Source organism: Toxotes jaculatrix, chromosome 17, assembly GCF_017976425.1.
Source record: "Toxotes jaculatrix isolate fToxJac2 chromosome 17, fToxJac2.pri, whole genome shotgun sequence".
Lineage (NCBI taxonomy): Eukaryota > Metazoa > Chordata > Actinopteri > Toxotidae > Toxotes > Toxotes jaculatrix.
Genome location: NC_054410.1, coordinates 288,092 through 309,725, shown reverse-complemented (window position 1 = coordinate 309,725; position 21,634 = coordinate 288,092). Strand labels below are relative to the sequence as shown.

The window sequence follows — 21,634 nt, the reverse complement described above, 5'->3', positions numbered from 1 at the left end:
CAGCACATTACATCCATGCAGCTGTAGCTTCTGACGCTCTGCAGTTCACAGTCTCAGTCCAAAGCCTCGGCCCCTGAATCTCATCATTCAGGAATAAACCAACCAGCTTAACCAGAATATTTTAAAAGTTCATGAAACAAGACAAACAGCAAATGTCCCACAGACGCTGTTACCAGCTCCTGTCACTTTGGAAACAGGAGGAACCGAAGGAGGAACCGAAGGTTCTTCAAGGTTCAGGTTCTGTTTCCAGGTTTGTGCAGTGGAGACCAGCAGCAGGAGGGAGGTCTTCACAGGTACGCTAACACCTGACTGTGTTTCAGCTGCAGCAGCAGCTGGTTCAGAAGGAGAAGGAGCTGCAGAGGAAGGAGGTGGAGGAGGATCTGAGGGAGGAGCAGAGGGAGGCTCGTGGCTGGGAGAGACCTGCAGGTGAGGAGGAGGAGGAGGAGGTGTATGTTACAGTTTGCTCTTAATCAGATCTGATCCAACCTCAGCTTCTTCAATATTTGAATGTTTTTCATGTACACTATTTAATACCAACACACACACACACACACACACACACACACACACACTCACACACTCACACACACACACACACACACACACACACAGAGTAATTAAAACAACAGCTGTGGTAACAGTTAACAAGGCAGCTGTTAGTTTAACAGAACACTGTGTGTGTTTAACCAGCAATCACACTCAGATGTGATATTGATCTAACTGAGCTGTGTGTGAGTGTGTGAGTGTGTGTGTGTGTGTGTGTGTGTGTGTGTGTGTGTGTGTGTGTGTGTGTGAGTGTGTGAGTGTGTGAGTGTGAGTGTGTGAGTGTGTGAGTGTGTGTGTGTGTGTGTGTGTGTGTGTGTGTGTGAGTGTGAGTGTGAGTGTGTGAGTGTGAGTGTGAGTGTGTGTGTGTGTTTAATCCTGCAGGATTATCACAGAAACAAAATCAGATTTTGTTTCTGAGCCTGAAAAAAACAACAGAAACTTATTGATTATGAAAAGTGTTTTTATTGATATGAGCTGAAGTTTGATCAAAATCGAATCAACTTTATTGATCTCAGCGGCAGAACGGTGCAGTGAACATACTGAATCCTGTGCATGAGACAGTGAAACCATCACAGGAACATCACAGGAACATCACAGGAACATCACAGGAACGTTACAGGAACATTTCTTCCATCAGACACTTCAGAGAATTTTAATGAAACTCTGCTCAAATGTTTTCTACAAACATGACAACAGAAATCAGCTGTTTACCGGGGACCTCTCCCGCCTCTCCTCCTCTCCTCTCCTCTCCTCTCCTTCTCTCCCCTCCTCCCCTCCTCTCCTCCTCTCCTCCTCTCTCCTCTCCTCCTCTCCTCCTCTCCTCTCCTCTCCTCCTCCCCTCCTCTCCTCCTCTCCTCCTCTCCTCTCCTCCTCTCCTCTCCTCCTCCCCTCCTCTCCTCCTTTCCTCCTCTCCTCCTCTCTCCTCTCCTCCTCTCCTCCTCCCCTCCTCTCCTCCTCTCCTCTCCTCCTCCTCTCCTCCTTTCCTCCTCTCCTCTCCTCTCCTCCTCCCCTCCTCTCCTCTCCTTGTCTCCGCCTCTCCTCCTCTCTTCCTCCTCTCCTCTCCTCTCCTCCTCCCCTCCTCTCCTCTCCTTGACTCCTCCTCTCCTCCTCTCTTCCTCTCTCCTCCCCTCCTCTCCTCTCCTCCTCCCCTCCTCTCCTCCTCTCCTCTCCCCCTCCCCTCCTCCCCTCCTCTCCTCCTCTCTCCTCTCCTCCTCTCCTCCTCCCCTCCTCTCCTCCTCTCCTCTCCCCCTCCCCTCCTCTCCTCCTCCCCTCCTCTCTCCTCTCCTCCTCTCCTCCTCCCCTCCCCTCCTCCTCTCCTCTCCTCCTCCCCTCCTCTCCTCCTTTCCTCCTCTCCTCTCCTCCTCTCCTCCTCTCCTCCTCTCCTCTCCTCTCCTCCTCCCCTCCTCTCCTCCTCTCCTCCCCTCCTCTCCTCTCCTCCTCCCCTCCTCTCCTCCTTTCCTCCTCTCCTCCTCTCTCCTCTCCTCCTCTCCTCCTCTCCTCCTCTCCTCCTCTCCTCTTCCCCTCCTCTCCTCCTTTCCTCCTCTCCTCCTCCTCTCCTCCTTTCCTCCTCTCCTCTCCTCTCCTCCTCCCCTCCTCTCCTCTCCTTGTCTCCGCCTCTCCTCCTCTCCTCTCTTCCTCCTCTCCTCTCCTCTCCTCCTCCCCTCCTCTCCTCTCCTTGTCTCCTCCTCTCCTCCTCTCTTCCTCTCTCCTCCCCTCCTCTCCTCTCCTCCTCCCCTCCTCTCCTCTCCTTGTCTCCTCCTCTCCTCCTCTCTTCCTCTCTCCTCCCCTCCTCTCCTCTCCTCCTCCCCTCCTCTCCTCTCCTTGTCTCCTCCTCTCCTCCTCTCTTCCTCTCTCCTCTCCTCCTCTCCTCCCCTCCTCCCCTCTCCTTGTCTCCACAGCGGTGTTGGAGGAGGTGTTGGCGGCTCAGAAAGACAGAGATCAGGCTCTTATGTCACGACTGCTGCTGGCCAATGAGGAGAGAGACGAGGCTCTGCTTCATGCACGTCAGCTGCGGCGTGCTGCAGAGTATGACACACACACACACGCACACACACACACACGCTCTGTGTGCTGATTGGCTCAGACAGAGCGACAGTAACACTGGAGGATGACATGATCAACGTGCTGACTGATGATCAATAACTGTGTTTCTCTTCATTGTTGACGTTGACCTGCGGAGCGTCCGTCATCGTTGTGTACAGGAGAAACACACAGCTTTCACAGTGCGTCTCACCTGAAGGAGCACCTGCTCCCACGTCCCGGAAGGCTGACGTGGGCTCTTGGATCCTGATTGGACAGGATCACAGCCTGTTAGGGTTAGGGGCGGGGCCTGTCAGAGGAAGCTCATACTGTCGGCTGACTCCTGTTCAGTCGTCCAGGTGAAACTCCTGCAGGTGTGTTAGGAGTTAGGAAGGTGAGCTCACAGACCTGCACCTCCCTGCTGCTCACTACAACCTTCTACAATAACTAAGAGACACCTGCCTGGCAGGGGAGGTGTCTCACCCAGGTCCAGCCCTCCACCAAGCACAACGGGTGTGGGTGGTGGTGAAGGAGACAGCCCCCCCCCACGAGCAAGGCACGGATCCGGCCCAGCTCCCGGGCGCTTTAACAGGCCGCGCTGTGTGTTTCGTTCACGTGGTGCAGGTAAAAGGGTTGGGAACAACTTCGGTTAGATCCAGGTGCATTGTGGGTAATGTAGGCGGCAGGTGTTACCTGGTGAAGCATGGACTGGCAGAGGTCATGAGTGCGACAGAGGAGAGGAAGCTGAGGGGGCCACAGGTCCTTTGTTTTTTGTTTTTGTTTGTTTGTTTGTTGTTTCCTGAGGGAAACTTAAACCACCAACATGTTTATTCACATATTTACATGTGAAACATGTTTACTGTGTTTCACATCCTCCCTCCCCTCCTCTGCTCTCCTCCCTCTCCTCCTCTCCTCCCCTCCTCTCCTCTCCTCCCTGCCCTCCTCTCCTCCCCTCCTCCCTCTCCTCCTCTCCTCCTCTCCTCCCCTCCTCCCTCCCCTCCTCTGCTCTCCTCCCCTCCTCCCTCCCCTCCCCTCCCCTCCTCCCCTCCTCCCTCTTCATTATTCACCTCCTCAGTCTTGTTAAGAGCTGTGAAACGAGCTCCCTCCTTCTTTGAGGAGCCGCCAAATAGACCAGAAAATCTAATTAGAGATGACACCCCCCCCCCCCCCCCCCAGCCTCCCCCTCCCACTCCCCCCCGTCCTTCGTCACCCCCCCCCACCCAGGATGAGAGGGTAATTGATATTGGAGGCCACAATCCTTTTTATGAGGGACAGAATATGGAAGAGCATGTTCCATCTGTCAGGACTCAGACTGTTCTACTGTGTGTGTGTGTGTGTGTGTGTGTGTGTTCCCAGTGGAGAGAGCAGCCTATAATACCTCTGTAAATGTGTGTGTTTTGTGTGTTTTAGGCTGAAGTGTGTGTCTGAATAATGTGAAGCTGCTGCTCTCACTGTTTGTTTTTCTCTCTTCACCAACATTTTATTCATCAAACAGCAAAGATCAGTTTCCATCAGTTAATGATGAACGATGGGAGCGAGCTGCAGTGGCTGGTAATGATCACTGACTGACTGATCAGACCAGCAGCACCAAACCCACAGCCATGCAGTTTGATATGATAGAAAACATCAGATAGTAGAGGATGGGTGAAGGTATTCATTGAAAAGTGCCTGATTGATTAAGCAGTGATCAACAATATAGACGATCAGATGCTGTTGAAATGACGATCAGAATTTTCTGTCCGTCATTCAACAAACCAGCTCACACAGACGTGAGCACACGTGAATCTGGCCTCAGACCTGTTTGTTTACAGGGTTTAGTTTTCAGGTTAACATTCATTTCTGTGATTAGTTTTGTTTGAATTAGTTTGATCTAAAATGTTTTAGTATCTAAACCAACAGCAGGACTTTGAGCCCTGGTCCTGACCTGCAGCCGTCTCCACAGGTGTGTCTGTCCCGGTTTAAGCTGAGTACACCAGATTGTGCTCGTCTCTTCCTTAGAGACCTGCAGCAGCCTGACTCACGTCCCTGGTCAGGTGTCAGGTACTGACTGGACCATGTCCCTCCTGAAAGCACCACAGAAACCAGCTGCCGTTAGAGCAGCACATTAATGAACATCTTTATGTTCAGCTGTCCACATACTTTTGGACATGCAGTGGATCTTTGTGAATATTGCTCCTCGTTGCTTTGGTGTTTTTTGCTCGGTCACAGTTTCATTTATGCACCAAAGCATGTTTTTCCTCTGCAAACTTCTCAGCTTGTTTCATCTGAATATGTTTCGAATTCGATTCCTCCTTTGACCCCTGAGTTTAATCTCCTGACCCGTTGCAGCGGTCCTCGGCCTCGGCTCTGACAGGACACAGAGCTGACTGTGCGTTTCTCTGGGAGCTCTGTTCCCAGGGTCGACGACGCTTTAAAATGCTTATATCTTGAAATTTGAGAATAAATGAAGTCAAAAAGAAATGAATCAGAGCTGTGGACGTCCCTCGTGTCTCTGTCATGCAGACAGAAGTTTGTCAGCTGCAGATGCGAAACATTTGGTCTGGTGAAAGTTTTCAGAAACAACAAATGAAGATTTTATTCTTTGTCAGATCATCTGATCCCACTAATGGCGGCAGTGTTTCTGTTGAGTCGAAGTGTGAGCAGGAGCGTTAATGACGGCTGCGGACTGAGCCGAGCCGAGCTGAGCTGAGCTGAGCCGGGCTGGATGGGCTGTAAGCAGGGTGTTAGAGGAGCTTTATTGGAGGCGGCTGGTCTTTCATTACCTGCTGTTCCCTGCAGAGCAGAGCCGCCTCGGCCACCTTATTACAGTTTATTACAGCAAAACAGCAGCAGGCTAAATGAAAAGAGCTTCCCAGGAGGAGAGGCAGGAGATCAGCTAGTTACCAGCTCCACGTCCACCATTATGACTGCTGTCAGAGGGAGAAATGAACTGGCTGAGCGGAGAGGACTCCGCTCAGCCGACGCCCTCACAGCTTTACAGTGGTTTTAAAATGATGGCGAATCTCAGATGGACTTCAGGGAGCGGAGGACAAAATTACTGCACAGCTGCTGCAGCCACGACGCTCAGGTCGTCTGAGCGGCTGCTGCAGAGGTCCAGGTTTAATTTGGTCAGTGGCAGATATGCGCGCGGGGGTCGGGGATCTTATCAAGGCTGGATCAAAACACGAGGAGAGTTCCCCAACTTACAAATGCATTTTTTTAGAAAAGCATTTAAGCATAACACCAAGTGAAGGTCTAACATTTAAAGAACATCTTTACCATGTGAACTGCAGAAGATGAAGCTGTACCAGAGGTTTGTGTTGGTGATTAAACACTTAGCAGGATCCTTAGACCTTTAACTTTGTTTAAATTTAGAGTTTTATGTATTGAAACTGACATAAGGCCCCAGTCGTGGATGTGGGTGGCTGTATCGGGGCTGCCACTGCTTGTTTACATCTCTTTATGGTGTTTATTTGTTGTTTTTCTGCTGAGCACAGAATCAATAAGCCAGATATTCAAACACACTGAAACCATCTGTGCTCTCCTGTTTTCAGGTTGGAGGATTTTAACCTGGACGACACTGACACGGTAAACACACTTCCACAGTGTTTGTTGAACTTCGCAGATTTGGAGGTTTAATAGTTTAAAGTCATGCAGATGCATGGTCTGTGGTTCTAACCTCAGGACGTGGATCAGCTCCTTCAGAGCGTCTGTGACGCCGACTCCATGCAGGAGGTCGAGCGCTTCGGCTCGGCTCTGGTTCAGCATCTGAGGTCGGCACAGCAACGACGAAACCACATCACTGCTCAGGAGATGAAGGCTGTGATGGAGGAGAGAGACAGCTCTGTCGCCAAGGTGAGTCCCCTCACCTGTCTGACTGTCTGCTCACCTGTGACTGTCTGCTCACCTGTCTGACTGCCTGCGTACCTGTCTGTCTGCTCACCTGTCTGACTGTCTGCTCACCTGTCTGACTGCCTGCGTACCTGTCTGTCTGCGTACCTGTCTGACTGTCTGCTCACCTGTCTGACTGCCTGCGTACCTGTCTGACTGCCTGCGTACCTGTCTGACTGTCTGCGTACCTGTCTGACTGCCTGCTCACCTGTCTGACTGCCTGCGTACCTGTCTGACTGTCTGCTCACCTGTCTGACTGCCTGCGTACCTGTCTGTCTGCTCACCTGTCTGACTGTCTGCGTACCTGTCTGACTGCCTGCGTACCTGTCTGTCTGCTCACCTGTCTGACTGTCTGCGTACCTGTCTGTCTGCTCACCTGTCTGACTGTCTGCTCACCTGTCTGACTGCCTGCGTACCTGTCTGTCTGCTCACCTGTCTGACTGTCTGCGTACCTGTCTGACTGCCTGCGTACCAGTCTGACTGCCTGCGTACCTGTCTGTCTGCTCACCTGTCTGACTGTCTGCGTACTTGTCTGACTGCCTGCTCACCTGTCTGACTGCCTGCGTACCTGTCTGACTGTCTGCTCACCTGTCTGACTGCCTGCGTACCTGTCTGTCTGCTCACCTGTCTGACTGTCTGCGTACCTGTCTGACTGCCTGCGTACCTGTCTGTCTGCTCACCTGTCTGACTGTCTGCGTACCTGTCTGTCTGCTCACCTGTCTGACTGCCTGCGTACCTGTCTGACTGTCTGCTCACCTGTCTGACTGCCTGCGTACCTGTCTGTCTGCTCACCTGTCTGACTGTCTGCGTACCTGTCTGACTGCCTGCGTACCTGTCTGTCTGCTCACCTGTCTGACTGTCTGCGTACCTGTCTGACTGCCTGCGTACCTGTCTGTCTGCTCACCTGTCTGACTGTCTGCGTACCTGTCTGACTGCCTGCGTACCTGTCTGTCTGCTCACCTGTCTGACTGTCTGCGTACCTGTCTGACTGCCTGCGTACCTGTCTGTCTGCTCACCTGTCTGACTGTCTGCGTACCTGTCTGACTGCCTGCGTACCTGTCTGACTGCCTGCGTACCTGTCTGTCTGCTCACCTGTCTGACTGCCTGCGTACCTGTCTGACTGTGGCAGGCTGTGAGATTTACAAACCTCTGATAGAACCAGAGCGGCTCAGCACCAGGCTGATGCTCTGAGCTCATCTGTCCGGCTGAAGACGCCGTTCTAACTGCCACAGGACGGACAAACATCAGAGTCAGAGTGTGGCGTTCAGGAGTGTGGCGTTCAGGTCGGAGACTACAGTTTCCTTTATTCCTTTACTGTGGAAATAGATGTTGAAGCCCAGATCAGTGAGAATCTTTATAAAGCCGCCTGACTGCTGATGGACTCCGCTCCATTATCCACTGATTGGTTCTTATCACTGACGTATCAGTAACAGGTGAAGTGACCAGTCAGTGCTGTGGGCAGTTCATTCACAGATCAGAAGATTTTATCAAACATCCTCAGACTCACTGTTCTGCAGAGCCTCAGCTTCTGCTGGATCCACAGCACTGACTTTAGCAGGTGACATTAAAGTCAGCTGATAAAAGCTGAACAGAGACGTTAGAGACACTGACAGTCGTGTCGGATGCGCTCGTGGCAGGTAGAGAGACCTCAGAGATGCTGCCACACTGAGACGGTGCTTCGCTCTCCTCCCTCTGTTATAGCTGCTTCCTGGTGTTCGGCGAGTCCGGTCTGTCTGCAGGAAACAGCATCTCTAAGTCGCCTGTTTAACCCGGTTTGTGTGGCGCAGCACGGCGCTCATCACGGCGTCTGGGTCACGGCGGCCCCGGCGGCTCAGACCTCAAATATTTGTGGTTTCAATCCGAACATGAATATTTTGAATGGTATGAAAACAAAGTGTGTGGAGACAAATATTGAGTCGACCTGACAAAGCTGACATGGAGGCTGATGTTTGCTGAACACCTGCTGTTTATACGCCTGTTTGTCTGCTCACACCTTTGTGTGTGTGTGCGTGCACTCATACACCCTGTATGTGTTATCTGATGTAATCTCTTAGCTGAATATTTGCGTATGGAGACAGAGGAGCTGCTGATGGACACACAGATATTTAAATCAGACGGACACACACTCTGCAGAGCCTCGTTGTACCACCTGGATGACATCACATGGATGACATCACACTGCTACCAACAAATATGGAATAGGGAGAACATGCCAACTCCACACAGACCGGGGCTCGAACCTGTGAGGCGACAGTGCTAACCACTGCCCCACCGTGTCGGCCCAATCTAAAAAGATGAGTCCAAAGCTTCATTCCTTTAAAAGAAAGAAAAACCTATTGAACTGTTCAAATAGATAATTTGATGTTAATATGTGATTAATTCCAGTGTCGCGTGTTTGTTTTCTGTCCTTTGACAGTTTTCTCCGTCAGGCTCGGTTTACAGAGCAGACATGTTTCAGGTCTGTGTGGTTCAACCTGTTTTCATCTGATCTGAATCTTTAATAAAAAATCAGAATCAGGATAAAGTGTCAATGAATAATCAATAAGTGAAGAAGATTCAGAGGCTGATTAAAAGTTTACGTCTGAAGAAGAAAATCCAGACTTTCCTCTTCCATCTCTCCTCTGGAGGCTGATTATTATCGAAGTTCGCTTCACAGAGTTTATTACAAAAACCTGCAGAGTGCTGGATTTATTACCCACAATTCATCTGGATTCATATACCGCTCTCTGTGGGAGGATTGTGTGTGTGTGTGTGTGTGTGTGTGTGTGTGTTGGGGAGGGGGCCAGACAGGGATGGTCTGAGAGAACCGAATGAGTATAAATGAAAAAAGATGATAGATCTGACTGATTGAGGGATGACAGAGAGAGAGGGAGTGGGCCTCCCAGCATGCTTTGCGGCAGGTGGCAGGCTCAGAAGCTCCGCCTCCTCCTGGTGGAAAAAAAAAGATCCGATCAGATCTGAAACCTTCATCTGGTCTCTCACTGTGACTGACAGACTGCTGTCACCACGGCAACGGACCTGCAGCAGCACGGCTGAACACTGGTAACCACAGCGACAGTCGTCAGGGGAGCAGACAAGGAGGGATGCTGAGGTGCTTTACAAGTGCAGCTATAACGGTGCAAGAAGAAGCGGGACTTGTAGGAATGAAGCGGTGCTTGTGGGAATGAAGCGGTGCTTGTGGGAATGAAGCGGTGCTTGTGGGAATGAAGCGGTACTTGTGGGAATGAAGCGGTACTTGTGGGAATGAAGTGGTGTAGTGAAACTAAAGATGCAAGCCACGCTTCAGCTGCACTTGTGGAGGCGATGAAGTCAAACTTGGGGAGATGAAGAAAAGCTTTAAACCTGCATCAGTTTCAACACACCTCCAACTTTTCCTGGCTCCGCCCCCGCCCCCACCCCCACCCCACCCGACCCCCCCTCCATTAACCCCTCCGCACTCAGGGCTGAATTCGTATCTGTTCGGCATCAACCAGCCCTCTGTCACTAACCCCCACCAATATCACTGCTCTTCCATCTTTTAACACCCCGCCCCTCTGTGTTAACACCACCCCTCCATGGTAACACCTTAATCCCGCCCTCGCTCCGCTGCTGCGCTGTGCAGAAATATGTTTCAAATGCCGCCGTAATCCTCGGAGGAGAAGAAGAAGAGAGTGAGCACTCCACGCTGGAGGATCACTGCCCCCCACCCCCACCCCCCCTGCAGCTCACCAATCCCTTGCTCCGGCTCCTCATCTCTCAGGGATTATCACCCGCTACAGCTGGGACTTCTGGGAAATATTAGAAAAGAGGGGGAGCAGTCCCCTAGTCATTCGCTACCTCTCTCTCCCACTCTCTTTCTCTGGCCATCTCATACAACAACTAAAGGTTTCTGCTTTTTATTGAGTTAATTACAGGTTATTACAGGTTATTACAGGTTATTAAAGCTCATCTGCACCAGTCCGACTCCACACACTCTGAAGGCAAGGCTCACAGGGAGGTTGTTGGTTTGATTCCCACAGGCAGGCAGCTCTGTAAACAGGGTCCAAAGGTCCTGGAAAGTCTTTAAAAAGCACTGAATTCACTTCCCTCCAAAAAGGTTTTGGAACGTTTTAAAGTTAATTCACAAACGTCTTAAATATTGTTTCTCTCCTGCTGTCGACAGTCACGTCGGTCAGATGAGAGGAAGCTCATCAGTTCTTGTCTGGGTCCAGGTGTGGACGTATTATGGGCCCCTGAGCACAGACAAATAAAACGCCCCCGCCCTCTTACACTGGACCCGCAGACTGAAAGAGACAAAACGACTACAAACAGCACGACTTCGAGATTTTCTGTGTGTCTCTGTGTGTCTTTGAATTTGTCCGTGCTATAATTTTACGCAGGATGACTTCAGCTCGTAGACTTTATTTGAACATGCACAGCAGCCTCCACCTCTCTCTGTCCTCCGGTCTGTCCTCCGATCTGTCCTCCTGTCTGTCCTCCGATCTGTCCTCCGGTCTGTCCACATACATCATAAACTGTAGTTATATATTTAACATACTCTGTCATTAATGTGGAATTTGCACTGAACAGTTGATTTCAGGTGTTTCCTCTGTGGTGATGACATCATCAGTCCTGTCAGCAGGTGTGACCCCACTCTTCACTTTACAGGGATCATGAGTGTAAAGTGTAGGAGATGGGAGGTTTCCATTCTGCCGATCAGTCTGATCGGATCAATAATCCTGATTGTTTCTCTGCAGTGTAAACGCCTGGAGCAGGATCTGATTCAGGAGAGAGAGCAGAGGGCGACCAAGGTAAACACTCTCTCTCTCTCTCTCTCTCTCTCTCACTCTCTCTCTCTCTCTCTCACTCTCTCTCTCTCTCTCTCTCTTGCATATTTACTGGTATCTCTGTGTTGAATGGTGATGATGGGATGTTGTCATGACAACCTGCCTTGGAGACACTGCAGCACTTGTTTGCCAACAACTTGTTATTCAAACAGGGCTGGTGTGCGCGTGTGTGCGCGTGTGTGCGTGTGTGCGTGCACGTGTGTGTGTGTGTGTGTGCACGTGTGTGTGTGTGTGTGCGCGTGTGTGCGCGCGCGTGTGTGTGTGCGTGTGTGTGTGTGTGTGTGTGTGTGCACGTGTGTGCGCGTGTGTGCGTGTGTGTGCGTGCACGTGTGTGTGTGTGTGTGCACGTGTGTGTGTGTGTGTGTGTGTGTGTGCGCGTGTGTGCGCGTGTGTGCGTGTGTGTGTGTGCACGTGTGTGTGTGTGTGTGAGTGCACGTGTGTGTGTGTGTGTGTGTGTGTGTGCACGTGTGTGTGTGTGTGCGCGCGTGTGTGTGTGTGCACGTGTGTGCGTGTGTGTGTGTGCACGTGTGTGTGTGTGTGCGCGTGTGTGCGTGTGTGTGTGCGTGTGTGTGTGTGTGCACGTGTGTGCGTGTGCGTGTGCGTGTGTGTGTGTGTGTGTGCGTGTGTGTGTGTGTGCGTGTGTGTGTGTGTGTGTGTGTGTGTGTGTGTATGAGTGTTCAGGTCAGGTTTAGTTTGTGTGTTATTATTGTGTCTTAATAGTTGAAATAGTTTGTAACGTACAGTGCGACTGTGCTGTATTTTAACATGAAACAGAAACTTAAGTTCAAGTACCTCAGAACTACTTTGACTGTTTTTGATGCACTGTAGCAGCAACACACACACGCTCACACACACACACACACACACACACAGGGACCTGACACGAGTCACCTGTTAATGAGGTTCAGAGATTTTCTCTCGATTTTCTCCTGGATGTCAGTTCCTGGTTTTCGACCCCAGTCAGTCTAATTTTAATATGAATATTAATAATCTGAATTAGTTCTTTCATTAGACAGTGCATTATTGATTGATACCTGAATTTATTCAGGTATTTAATTCCTCCATCTTTTAATAATTCTGTCATTCTGCTTCTGAGTTTCTGGTTTGGTGACCAGGTTCAGCCGGGCCTCAGATCCTCGCTCGTCTCTGCCGTCTCTGTCTCCCTCCCACAGCTCTCACTGCATCTGTTTTCTTCTGCTGAAATATATTAAATTTTGTTATTAATGTAGCACTCGCTGCTTTTTCTCTGTGAAGTCTGTTAATTAGGCTGGAGGGCTCCGGGGGGATTACAGCCTGGAGAGGTTTTTAATTTCACACAGAAACACCAACAGCTGCTGATAAATGAAGCAGCAGACAGTCAGAGAGCCGAAACCCCCCGAGCTGAAGCAGACCGCCAGCCACAGCTTTAACCCAGACTTCTGGACCAGGTCATTAAACTGGACCGTTAAACTAAAACTTTAAACCAAACTTTAAACCAGAACTTTAGACCAAGCCACCAGACCTCTAATCTGAACCTTTACACTGGACCTTTAGACCTTTAAAGCAGAACTGAGGAGTCGGTCGGACGAGGACTTTAAGTGTGGGACATTTTGACATAGTGGACAGTGACTGTCAGAAGCATAAGAGCTGTAGCAACTGTAGTGTAGAGGTAATAGGAGTATCAGTAGCAGTTCTTGTGCAGCTTCAGCGACTCCTGCTTGTATTGGTAATATAATAATAGCAGCAGCAGTGACAGCAGGCGTAGTGATATCAGCAGTAGTGATGTGGTGCTGTCATCGTTCAAACAGGATGTCGACCTTTTTGCAGAGATGTTAAAAACTGGATTATTTAACGTAGTGAAACAGTTTGATGATCAAACACCAACTTCAATAGACTCATCTGGGAGGGGGGGGGGGGGGTAGAATTTGAGGGCTAATTTGTGGTGAACTGCCCGTTTAACTCCTCATGTTAAAGGTCAGAGTAGGTTCCTTTCATTTACTCCTCCTCTCCTCCCGTCCTCCTCACCCCTCTGCTACTCTCACCTCCACATCCTAAAGGACACCTCCTGTCCTCCGCCATCACCCTGTTCCTCCTTTATGCTGATTAAACTTCCCCCTCATTTCCTCCTCACCCACATTTGACCCACCCACAACGACCCCCTCTCCTCCCTCTCCTCCCTCTCCCCCCTCTCCCCTTTCTCCTCCCTCTTTCATTGACCTTAACTCCTCATGTTAAAGGTCCGGGCAGGATGGTTTTATTACCTCCTCCTGCTCCTCTCCTTCCTCTTTGGTTGACCCCCTCCTCATGTTAAAGGTCACCTCGGCGTCGCTGCGGCTCACTGAAATGATTCTGATTAATAAGTCCGGCGGTGCTTTTGAAGCATCTCCTCTGGCCCGGCTGGAGAAGACACATATTGACTCTCTTTTGATGTGTCACTTTAAACTCAGACACCTTGAGGGCTTTAATTAGCATGGAGGAGTAAGAGGAGGAAGAGGAGGAGGAGGAAGAGGAGGAAGAGGAGGAGGAGGAGGAGTAAGAGGAGGAGGAGGAGTAAGAGGAGGAAGAGGAGGAGGAGGAGTTTGCATCGAGTGGTATTTCTTTTGTGCGTAGCGTCGCTCCATCTCCATCAGCTCTTCCCTCTGAACTCAGGTTTATACCAAACTGTCTGTAAATCTGCTGCAGAGCAGCTGATCTGAGATCACGACATCATGATTTACTAAAGTTGACAAACCACTGAACTGCATCAGCTGAGCTCGCTTTTATTCCCAGAATGCACCTGGAGTTTCAGTCTCAGGACTGTGTAATGAGCTGCTGCCTCAGTAAATCAGGAGCTAAACACACAGTGATAAAAATCAAATCCTCATTATGAAGAGTGTTGACACTCATGTGAGTTAATTAGTCCTTTATTTAAACACGCTGTCTCACACAGACCTGTGCACTGTAAAAGCACAAACACAATGGACAATTAATTTAGCTGAAAACGAGTTTAATGTTTTTAAATCTTCAAATTAAATCAATGAATTCAATTTTCATTTATGACACAGTGTTTGCAACCAATGAGAGAAGAGCTTTACACACTGTGACATCAGCCTGTTCTAACAGGAGTTTTCATCATTCACACAGGTCACACACAGCTAACACACAGCTAACACACAGGTCACACACAGGTAACACACAGGTCACACACAGCTAACACACAGCTAACACACAGCTAAAACACAGCTAACACACAGGTCACACACAGGTCACACACAGCTAACACACAGGTAACACACAGCTAACACACAGGTCACACACAGCTAACACACAGCTAACACACAGGTAACACACAGCTAACACACAGCTAACACACAGGTCACACACAGGTCACACACAGCTAACACACAGGTCACACACAGGTAACACACAGCTAACACACAGGTCACACACAGGTCACACACAGGTAACACACAGCTAACACACAGGTAACACACAGCTAACACACAGCTAACACACAGGTCACACACAGCTAACACACAGGTAACACACAGCTAACACACAGGTCACACACAGGTCACACACAGGTCACACACAGGTCACACACAGCTAACACACAGGTCACACACAGGTCACACACAGGTCACACACAGCTAACACACAGCTAACACACAGGTCACACACAGGTCACACACAGGTCACACACAGCTAACACACAGCTAACACACAGCTAACACACAGGTAACACACAGGTCACACACAGGTCACACACAGCTAACACACAGGTCACACACAGGTAACACAGGTCACACACAGGTCACACACAGGTCACACACAGGTCACACACAGCTAACACAGGTCACACACAGGTAACACACAGGTCACACACAGGTCACACACAGGTCACACACAGCTAACACAGGTCACACACAGGTCACACACAGTTCACACAGGTCACACACAGGTCACACACAGGTCACACAGGTCACACACAGCTAACACAGCTAACACACAGGTCACACACAGGTCACACACAGGTCACACACAGGTCACACACAGCTAACACACAGCTAACACACAGGTCACACACAGGTAACACAGGTCACACACAGGTCACACACAGCTAACACACAGGTCACACAGGTCACACACAGCTAACACAGCTAACACACAGGTCACACACAGGTAACACACAGGTCACACACAGGTCACACACAGGTCACACAGGTCACACACAGCTAACACAGCTAACACACAGGTCACACACAGGTCACACACAGGTCACACACAGCTAACACACAGCTAACACACAGGTCACACACAGGTAACACAGGTCACACACAGGTCACACACAGCTAACACACAGGTCACACACAGGTAACACACAGCTAACACACAGGTCACACACAGGTCACACACAGCTAACACACAGGTCACACACAGGTCACACACAGCTAACACACAGGTCACACACAGCTAACACACAGCTAACACACAGGTCACACACAGGTCACACACAGGTCACACACAGCTAACACACAGCTAACACACAGCTAACACACAGGTCACACACAGGTAACACAGGTCACACACAGGTAACACACAGCTAACACACAGGTCACACACAGGTAACACACAGCTAACACACAGGTCACACACAGGTCACACACAGCTAACACACAGGTCACACACAGGTAACACAGGTCACACACAGGTAACACACAGCTAACACACAGGTCACACACAGGTCACACACAGCTAACACAGGTCACACACAGGTAACACACAGGTAACACACAGCTAACACACAGGTCACACACAGTTCACACAGGTCACACACAGGTCACACACAGTTCACACAGGTCACACACAGGTCACACACAGCTAACACACAGGTCACACACAGGTCACACACAGGTCACACACAGGTCACACACAGCTAACACACAGCTAACACACAGCTAACACACAGCTAACACACAGCTAACACACAGCTAACACGCAGGTCGTCTGCTCTGACCTTTAACACATTTCAGTAAATATCTTTTCAGTCAGAGGCTAAATGTGATTGGCCTGTGCTTTTTCCGGTCAGGAGGAGGTGCTGAGGCTTCAGACCGAGACAGACCGGGCTCTGGATGACAGACGGCGGCTGGAGGCGGAGCTACAGGCACTACGAGCCAATCACAGGTCAGACTATTGAAGATCAGCAAGTGTCCTCTGGACTCAGAGAGAGGCCTCACACGTTTCACAGAAGAACCAAGCGTTCAGTGCAACGTGTCACATGTTACAGATGTGTAATTAACAGTCATGTTACTGTAGATGATTAATGAGAGTCTGAAATCTGCCACTCAGCAGTGAGCTCTGCACTAAATAACACTAAATCATACTGAAGAGGAAGGATGATAGTCAGGTACAACAAACGCAGGCGCACACTGACTGTGTCGCACGTTAAATTTATTAATGATAATGAACAACATCCTGGAAACAGAGTTTAGAGTCCAGTTCATCCTGATTATGAACACTGGGTATTCTGCCAGTGGAAGCTAACCTGTCCTCACAGGTGTGTTCCTGGGTGAATCTAAGCCTGATAACAGGAAGCCAGAGTGAATGGAGAGAAAAACTTCGTCTGAGAAATCAGTGAAGTTAATGTAGTAAATCCTTCCATTTAGAGACAGGACATGACATTAGGTCATACACACCTGGCTAATTCTCATCTACATCATGCCCACTGGTTCTCATTGATATTTTTCATACATGAACAGGTGTTAAATGATGTGTGTGTTATCACAGTTATCACATGTACGCTGCAGCAGAGACACAAAGTAAAACAGAGCAGAGTCGAGTAAGACAACAAGTGAGTCATGCTGTGTAAACTGTGAGTCTCCATACATCATCAGGATTGATGCTCAGCGCCTGCAGAGACGGGGGCGGGGTCAGCAGGTGGGGGGCTCCTGGGTTTTGCTTTGAGCATTTTTCAGGGAATAAAAGCTCATTTTTCCTTTTCTCCTGTTAGTTTTCTTTATTTCTCTGAGACATTTGTTAGATTTTACTTCAGGAAGTAGCTGGACCTCAGCTGGACCTCAGCTGGACCTCAGCTGGATCTCAGCTGGATCTCAGCTGGATCTCAGCTGGATCTCAGCTACTTCCTGTTGGGATTAAATGCACCTCCTGGTCTCTGACCCTCATCAGGTCGACAGCTGTGGATCAGACGGCTCTTTGCCCTCAAACATCTGTTTCTGACTGAAACTGCAGGTCAGGAACAGACTGCCCCCATTCTGACCTCTGACCTCTGCCCTGCTCTCAGTTTAGCTCAGTGGACAAACGGGGTCCAGACACACGGTGGATGACGGACAGAGGACGGACAGAGGACGGACAGATGTTTCTGAGGCTTCGGTCCACGTCACAAAGATGCAGATCATGAAACCTGGCTGGGTTTATTCCATGTGAACTGATACGTGATAAACCTGATGGTCTCCATGGAGACCTGTCGTCCTGTTATAGCTGCAATCAGTCATTACATCAGAAACATGTGACTGAGCGCGACGACATGAGAAACCACCGACGAATCAGTCGATGTTCCACAGTGAGAATCTTCAGAAACATCTTCATGTGTCAGACTCCAGGCTGAACTATGTCCTCTGTTCTGTCCTCTGCTGTCTGTCTGTCTGTCCCCCCCACACACCTATCAATATCACAGCTGATTGATTATCAATCAGAGATCACGTTTCCTGTGTGTGTGACGGAGCACCAATCAGAGTGAGTCGTCTGTCAGTCATTATTCAACCACAGGGCTAAAACTTTATTTAAATTTACTGATTTCAACAGTGACTATTACTGTCAAACAGGAAGTCAAACAGGAAGTCAAAACAAGTCAGGAATTCACACATTTGCAGATGTTTCAGTTGGACTCATCAGGGCATATTTCATAGTTTTTAGATAAAGATAAATCATCATAAACTGGTTTGAAAAGGAAACGCGTTCAGGAGGTGCAGAGACTGGAACCAGCAAACCGTGATGTCAGCACTGTGGCGGGTGGAGGGTGATAGTTGTGTTGGTGTGGAGTGATGAATGCTGGGAGCGGTTCATCGCTCCAGGGCTTCAGAGGAGGTGGGACAAACTTCAGTCAGGTCCTGGTTCAGGTTCAGTCTCTGAGCCTTCTGATTGGACTTCATATGTGTTTGTGGTTGAACATGTCCTGGTCCTCCCTCAGCTCTCAGGACCCCCCTCCCTCAGTGCCCAGTGACGCCGCCTCTCCGGTGAGAACATTGGAAGCCGCTCCCTTTCAGGCTCCGCCTCATCAGGCTCCGCCTCATCAGGCCCCGCCCCTGCTGGTCCAGCTGCAACAGCTGTCAAAGGAGAAGCAGAGCGTGGAGGCGGAGCTTCAGCGCTGTCAGGAGGCAGAGCGAGAGGCCAGCGAGAGAGTGCGCAGGTCAGAGTCTACACTGTCTGTCTCTGTCCAACGTGCTTTTCATTCATCACTGTCCTTTTGTTCTGGACCTTGTTTTGCTGATGCTTTATAAACCAAACCAAAATTTATCCATCGTGAAAATGATCAGCGGATGAACTGATATCCAGAATAGTTTAGAAATAGAATTAGATGTTGCCGTAGAAACAACTTAGTTAGTAATAATTATTGTTTGTGGCTGTATAGCCCAAAGCTATGACAGGAAGCTGATGTCACATGATCTTGGATCAGAAATCCAGCTGTGACTCTGGAGAAACTCAAAACACAGACACACACAGATTAGATGAGATTTCTGGAATAGAAGGACACAGTGTGCACGTCCTGCCTCTGTCCTCCTACCTGCGGAGGCCACTGTCCCTCTCTGTCTGTGTGCTGTCCTCATCCTTTATTTCTTCCTCCTCCTCGTCATCATCAGTACTGAATGGCTCTGTGCTGTGTCATCACTGCTGTTCTCTGTTTCTCTTTGTCGTGGAAGATAAGAAGAATTTATATCTACGTCTTTTTCTCTGAGACACTGGACAGTTTTCTCTTTAGCTCTGTGGTTTGATGTCCCAAAGAAAAGGACTGAAGTCCATAAAGGACATGTAATACACACCAAATCTAAATCACCAGTCAAGTGTTTTTCTAATCATCCAGCCGGAAGGAGGCAACAGAGCCGTTAAATCATCAGGAAACACTTCCTGTTTTTTCCTGCCACTGAGTGGAAAACTCCTCCGACCTGACGTCTTCAGTGAAAGTCGCAGATGGAAAATCACTTTGTGTTTGAACCTGTTATATGAGTGAAACCAGTGAGATAACTGAGAATCGACGGCGTTTCCTGTCATCGGAAACATGTTGCTGTATCTAACAGCAGCCGTCAGAGACTCTGGGATGTGTTCAAAGGCTGTTTAAGCGTGTGGGACTAAAGAGATTTGGTGGTGATGATTCATATTCAGCGGACATCAGTGTGAGTGTCTCTGCCGGCGAGTTGATCAGGAAGAATTAATCCTTCAGATTTCGACTCATGCAGGATGACGGTCTGATGCTGAATAACGTGAGTTCTTCTGCTGCTTCTCATCTCATCAGCCTGAAGATGAAGGGATGAGATTCATGATGAAAACAGCTTAAGTCGTCCGTCTGCGTCCCGCGCCGTCCTCCTGGGCTCAAACCCACGGCTTTCTGCTCTAATTTGGCTGCCAGCGGGGGGGGGCAGCCGGCTCTGAAGAGCCTCCCAAGTTTCTGAACAGTGGAGAGAGGAATGTTTGCTCTCTGGAGGGGAGGGGGTGATAGAAATCTGCTGTTATTAGAGATGGGAAGTTTAATTTGGTTTGGGGAGAGAGAGCGAGAGAGAGAGAGAGAGAGCGAGAGAGAGCGAGAGAGAGAGAGAGAGAGAGCTTCTCTGAGTGTTAGAAAGTCATCCAGGGTCAAATTTCCAACTCCTCCCTTCATTTCAGCTTCATCTCTGTTTCCTGCTTTTTGTCTTTCTGTCCTCAGGCTGTGAAATATTCTGTGTCAACCAGAGAAACACCTGGTCCAAACATGATACAGCAGGTGGCAGCTAGCTGGAGGTGGGGTCAGTGCAGGTGGGGTCGCTGTACCACTCCTACATACATGGGAAGAAACATCTACTTATTACTTAATCATAAGTGAGGTCGCCTCAGGGACATGTGTCTTCACTGTGGACAGAAATGTGGAAACTGCAGGTAGAAAAGTGAAACCTGTGAAATACGTACTGCAGGTAAACACAGCAGGTAGAGACGCAGCGCAGCTAGAAATGTGATCCACCTGTAACAGCCCGTTATCACTGCAGCATCAGCTTCAGCATCAGCTTCAGCTTCAGCTTCAGCTTCAGCTTCAGCTCAGGAGGTGGAAACGTGGTTGCTGTGGACGGAGACCTGGTCTGAGACCAGCGGTTCATAGCTTCATCCTCACAGATTCCTGTCGCTCTCCCTCCATCGCTCCTCTGTCCTGTTGGTCTGTTTGCTTTGCTGTCTCACCCCTCCTCCCTGTATGTCCTCCCCCGTCCCTCCATCAGACCCAGGCCTCAGACAGACAGACAGGAATAATGTCCTGACAGGACGAACATCTGTCTGTAAATGTCCGACACTTCTTATGTTTTCTTGATGTGTTCAGGAGTTGGTTCAGCGTCTTCTCAGTTGATGATGTGAAGTTTCGGACTGAAATCATTTCCCCGCTTCCTCGTCCTCAGGTTGGAGCGTCTGGTCGAAGTTTTGAGGAAGAAAGTTGGGACAGGAAGCCTTCGAGCTGTCGTCTGATCCTGTTGTTAGTTCATCATTGTTTTCTCCTTTTTTGTGTTTGATGTTTGAAATGTTTTGATATACGTTTGGATATTTGGTTAATTTGTGTTCAAGTTAAATCATGAAATATTTTAAATAAGTGGATTGAACTGATTCTCCACATAATCATCTGTTTCATACTTTTATGATATTTTACAGCAGTTGTATAACTGAGTGATGGACACAGAGGGTTTTTTCCTCTTGACATGAAATAAAATTTTCATAATGATCATTTGAAATTCATATTTGTAGATATTTTTTACTACATTTATTTATTTCAGCACAACAAACTCACCTGTCAGACGGATCCTGTTGCTTTTTGGAGTTTGATCCTTTTGATTGACTGAAATCATGAAACTGAATCTGTTCCAGTTTCTGGAGTTTTATTTGTGCCAAGTGAAAAAAGTGGTTTTTGATATTTTCTTTCTGAGAGATGTTTAATCTGCTCTGTTGATAATGATAATGACAGTTTTATTGAACTGGTTTTACTGGTGTGAGTCCAGTTTACATCTTGTGTCGGCGTCGGTGCAGCGAAGGATTCCTCCTCCTCCTCCTCCTCCTCCTCCTCCTCCTCCGTGTCTCTAATTGAAGCTCAGTCGGTCTTTTACTCCGTCTGTTGGTTTAAGGTTCGTCTCTTAAACTCCTGTTTGAAACAGATTAATTTCACAGGTTCGCTGTGACAAATGTGAGGAAGCTGC

General features: G+C 49.1%; 1 protein-coding gene across 3 annotated transcripts in view; it reads left to right on the top strand.

Annotated features, from left to right (window-relative positions):
• Positions 1–21,168, top strand: part of mipol1 (mirror-image polydactyly 1) — a 35,623-nt gene extending 14,455 nt beyond the window's left edge. For all 3 annotated transcript variants that reach the window (XM_041060810.1, XM_041060809.1, XM_041060811.1), the window contains 8 exons: positions 321–426; positions 2,445–2,571; positions 6,099–6,132; positions 6,229–6,399; positions 11,151–11,204; positions 16,288–16,382; positions 18,406–18,624; positions 20,849–21,168. In XM_041060810.1, coding sequence (XP_040916744.1) covers positions 321–426; positions 2,445–2,571; positions 6,099–6,132; positions 6,229–6,399; positions 11,151–11,204; positions 16,288–16,382; positions 18,406–18,624; positions 20,849–20,915 — 873 coding nt within the window. In that variant the 3' untranslated portion in view covers positions 20,916–21,168. The remainder of the gene's footprint in view (positions 1–320; positions 427–2,444; positions 2,572–6,098; positions 6,133–6,228; positions 6,400–11,150; positions 11,205–16,287; positions 16,383–18,405; positions 18,625–20,848) is intronic.
• The last annotated feature ends 466 nt before the right edge of the window (positions 21,169–21,634 follow it).